Here is a 4148-nt window from a genome sequence, read left to right as displayed (position 1 = left end):
TCTTAAGCCCGAGTGTGTATCATTTTTGGTATCAGAGCCCGGTTCAAGGACCAACGTGAGGTAGGGCGTTCTTTCTATCATTTCTTTTTAATCAGATTTACCCCTTTTTGTTTTGAAGAAAACCGAAAAATACAAAAACAGTTCCACCGGTGAAGAGGTAATACGACATCTCTTTCTATTACGTTTTACTTTGAGTTCCTGTTCTGTTTTTATTTTTCTATTCACAAAACCTTGAGAAAAATAAAATAAAGAAGAAGAATGTCGGGAGAAGGAGAGCCTAGCCACAACGCGCTTGCACAAACTCTACAAGACATACAAGAACGATTGGCACGACTAGAGGAGCTACCAAGGAGGCCAGAACCTATTCGGGTCAATTTTCCAAGGCGTGAAGAACCTGTACGAAACCGAGAACGCACACCCCCTGATCCTCCTCAACGACGAAGAGACCACAGGAACAATGTCCCAATTGAAGAAGATGAAGAGGACGATGATTTATATCGAGATCAGCCTCGTCGTGCAAGACATAACGGTAAAGATACCAAACTCCAATTACCTACATTTGCTGGTCGTGTTAATCCTGATGCTTTTCTCGATTGGGAGAGGCGGATGGATAATATCTTTGAATGTTATGAGTATTCGGAGTACAAGAAAGTGCAATATGCTGCTGCACAACTCACCGACAATGCCCTAGCATGGTGGGATCGCGAAGTCGCAGAAAGGAGGAGAGCACATTATGAACCCATCTCTACTTGGCGTGAAATGAAACTCATGATGAGGAGAAGGTATGTTCCACCTCATTTTCATAGAGAGTTGCAGAAGAAATACCGTTCTTTAGTGCAGGGGACAAAATCGGTTGAAAACTACTTCGAGGAATTTGAATATCTTCGAAACCAGTTGGAATTGGACGAAAACGAGGAACCGGTGATGGCAAAATTCGTTGACGGACTGCAAGAACGAATTTCTCGGAAGGTCGAAAGGTTAGTGTATCATGATCTGCAGGAACTATTACATTTTGCTTTACAAATTGAACAGCAAATCATCAAGAAGCAAAACCGAGTACACCGCTCCCGTATGGCTGCACCAACTCCATCAACATACCGAAATGAGGGCAAAGGAGTAACAACCACTGTGAGCAGGCCAAGTGCACATGAAACTCAAGTTCGAGACAAAGGGAAGGCTGTAGCTACGTCCAAGGATGATGCAAAGGTAAGTAGATCCCACTCTACTAATCTTAGAACTCGAGAGATTGTTTGTTACAAATGCAGGGGACGCGGACACTACGCCATGGACTGCCCAAACAATCGGGTCATGATTCTCACAGATGCGGGAGAGTATGAGTCAATGGACGAAGAAGAAGCTGAAATTGCAGATGAGGAGATCGAATACCCGGATAGTGGTGAGCTATTGGTTACGAGGCGAGTCTTGAGTACCATGGCTACTTCTGAAGAGACGGAACAACGAGAGACCATCTTCCACAGCCGATGCACCATAAGAAACAAGGTATATGGTTTGATAATTGATAGTGGCTCTTGTACTAACGTTGCAAGTGCATACATGGTGAAGAAGTTAGGACTCGAAACGGAGAAGCATCCTCACCCCTACAAGCTACAGTGGCTTAACAATCAAGGAGAAATCAAGGTGAATGAGCGGGTCAAAATTCCTTTCAGCATCGGTAGATACCAAGATGAGGTAATATGTGACATAGTTCCGATGCAAGCCGGTCATATTCTCCTTGGACGACCATGGCAGTTCGATCGAGAGGTAAAACATGACGGTAGGACTAATCATTATTCTTTCGTATTTAACAAGCGAAAAATTTCTTTAGCCCCTCTAAGTCCTTATCAAGTGCATGAGATGCAAATGAAATTGTCAAAGGAAGGCGAGGACAACGAGAGAACAAACTTTTATGCCAAACCAAGTGTGGTAAGCAAGGCTTTAGTTGATGCAAGAACTGTACTACTAATGGTATTTAAGGATGTTGTGAGTACAGGTTTTGATGCACAAGAACTACCTCCGGAGATTACACGAATCTTGGAACGATTCCAAGATATCTTTTCGGAAGAGACACCTGCGGGGTTACCACCTATGCGGGGAATTGAGCATCAAATCGACTTAGTTCCAGGAGCACCCCTTCCTAACCGACCCGCATGTAGGATGAATCCCGAGGAAACAAAGGAACTACAGAAACAGGTACACGAACTCTTAGCTAAAGGTTATATACGTGAGAGTTTGAGTCCATGTGCAGTTCCGGTCTTGCTCGTCCCAAAGAAGGATAAAACATGGAGGATGTGCGTAGATTGTCGTGCTATCAACAACATCACTGTCAAATACCGGCATCCTATACCACGCCTCGATGACATGTTGGACGAGCTTAGTGGAGCCACCATCTTCTCAAAGGTGGATTTGAAGAGCTGTTATCACCAAGTGCGCATGAAAGATGGAGATGAATGGAAGACCGCTTTCAAGACGAAACAAGGGCTGTACGAATGGCTTGTGATGCCCTTTGGCCTTACCAACGCCCCAAGCACGTTCATGAGGCTCATGAACCATGTCCTACGAGCTTTTATCGGTAAATTCGTTGTGGTTTATTTCGATGACATCTTAATTTATAGCAAATATTTTACCGATCATGTGACACATCTTGAGCTAGTCATGGAGACTCTCCGACGAGAGAAACTTTATGCCAACCTCAAGAAGTGCACCTTCTGCACTAATGAAGTTGTTTTTCTAGGATTTGTTGTGAGTTCGCAGGGATTACGTGTGGATGAAGAAAAGATAAAGGCAATACGAGAATGGCCAACTCCTACAACCGTCGCCCATGTTAGGAGCTTCCACGGATTGGCTAGCTTCTACCGACGATTTGTTCGTGATTTTAGCAGCCTTGCAGCCCCTCTCACGTCCATTATAAAGAAAGACAGACCATTCGAGTGGGGAGATGCACAAGAGAAAGCATTCAACGTGCTTAAGGAACAACTCACAAGCGCACCCGTCTTAGTCCTTCCCGACTTTGACAAGGTATTTGAAATTGAATGTGATGCATCCGGTGTGGGTATTGGAGCTGTTTTTTTTATGCAGGAAAAACGACCCGTGGCATTTTGGAGCTGTTTTGATGCAGGAAAAACGACCCGTGGCGTTCTTTAGCGAGAAGCTAAATGGAGCAACACTCAACTATCCAACTTATGACAAGGAGCTTTATTCCTTGGTGCGTGCACTGCAAACGTGGCAACATTACCTCTTGGCGAAGGAGTTCATCATACATACAGACCATGAAACGCTCAAGCACCTCAAGGGACAGACGACACTCAAGAAGCGACATGCGAGATGGATGGAGTATATTGAGACCTTCCCGTACGTAATTAAGTACAAGAAGGGCAAAGACAATGTCGTTGCTGATGCCTTGTCAAGGAGGCATGCACTCATCTCAACCATGGAGGCTAGGATGCTCGGATTCGAGCACATCAAAGGGCTGTACTGGGAAGATCCTGAACTTGGAGACATATATGAAGATTGCGAAAAAGGAGCACATGGAGCCTTTTACAAGGAGGGAGATTACTTATTTAGGGAACGACGGTTATGCATTCCTCAATGTTCTATGAGAGAAGTTATATTGCAGGAAGCTCATGGTGGTGCACTCATGGGTCATTTTGGGGTAGACAAAACGCTTGTTGTGGTGAAAGAGCACTTCTTTTGGCCGCACCTCAAACGGGATGTTGAACGATTTTGTGCTCGATGCGTTAAATGCCATCAAGCAAAATCTAAGACACGCCCGCACGGTTTGTATCTTCCTCTCCCTATTCCATTTTGTCCTTGGACTGACTTATCTATGGACTTTGTTCTCGGGCTCCCTAGGATCCGAAACAAGGACTCTATTTTTGTTGTTGTGGACAGATTTTCGAAGATGGCTCACTTTATTCCGGTGCAAAGGCGAATGATGCTTCCCACATTGCCGAGTTATTCTTCAAGGAGGTGGTACGCTTGCATGGCTTACCAAGGAGCATTGTGTCGGATCGGGACCCAAAGTTTCTGAGCTATTTTTGGAAGACATTATGGAGAAAGCTCGGAACAAAACTTGTCTTCTCAACGACATGCCACCCTCAAACCGATGGTCAAACCGAAGTTGTAAACCGAACATTGGCTGCACTACTTCG

At 44.8% G+C, this 4148-nt stretch overlaps 1 protein-coding gene across 1 annotated transcript; it reads left to right on the top strand.

Annotated features, from left to right (window-relative positions):
• The first annotated feature begins 258 nt into the window (after positions 1–258).
• LOC109116070 lies at positions 259–2116 on the top strand. The gene is made up of 2 exons (XM_019200841.1): positions 259–1761; positions 1991–2116. Exons 1-2 carry the CDS (start codon positions 259–261, stop codon positions 2114–2116), a joined length of 1629 nt encoding a protein of 542 aa, XP_019056386.1.
• Positions 2117–4148: the final 2032 nt, after the last annotated feature.

Source organism: Tarenaya hassleriana, unplaced genomic scaffold (assembly GCF_000463585.1).
Source record: "Tarenaya hassleriana unplaced genomic scaffold, ASM46358v1 Cleome603, whole genome shotgun sequence".
Lineage (NCBI taxonomy): Eukaryota > Viridiplantae > Streptophyta > Magnoliopsida > Brassicales > Cleomaceae > Tarenaya > Tarenaya hassleriana.
Note: the sequence above shows the minus strand (reverse complement) of the source record. Positions and strands in the feature narration are given on the sequence as shown.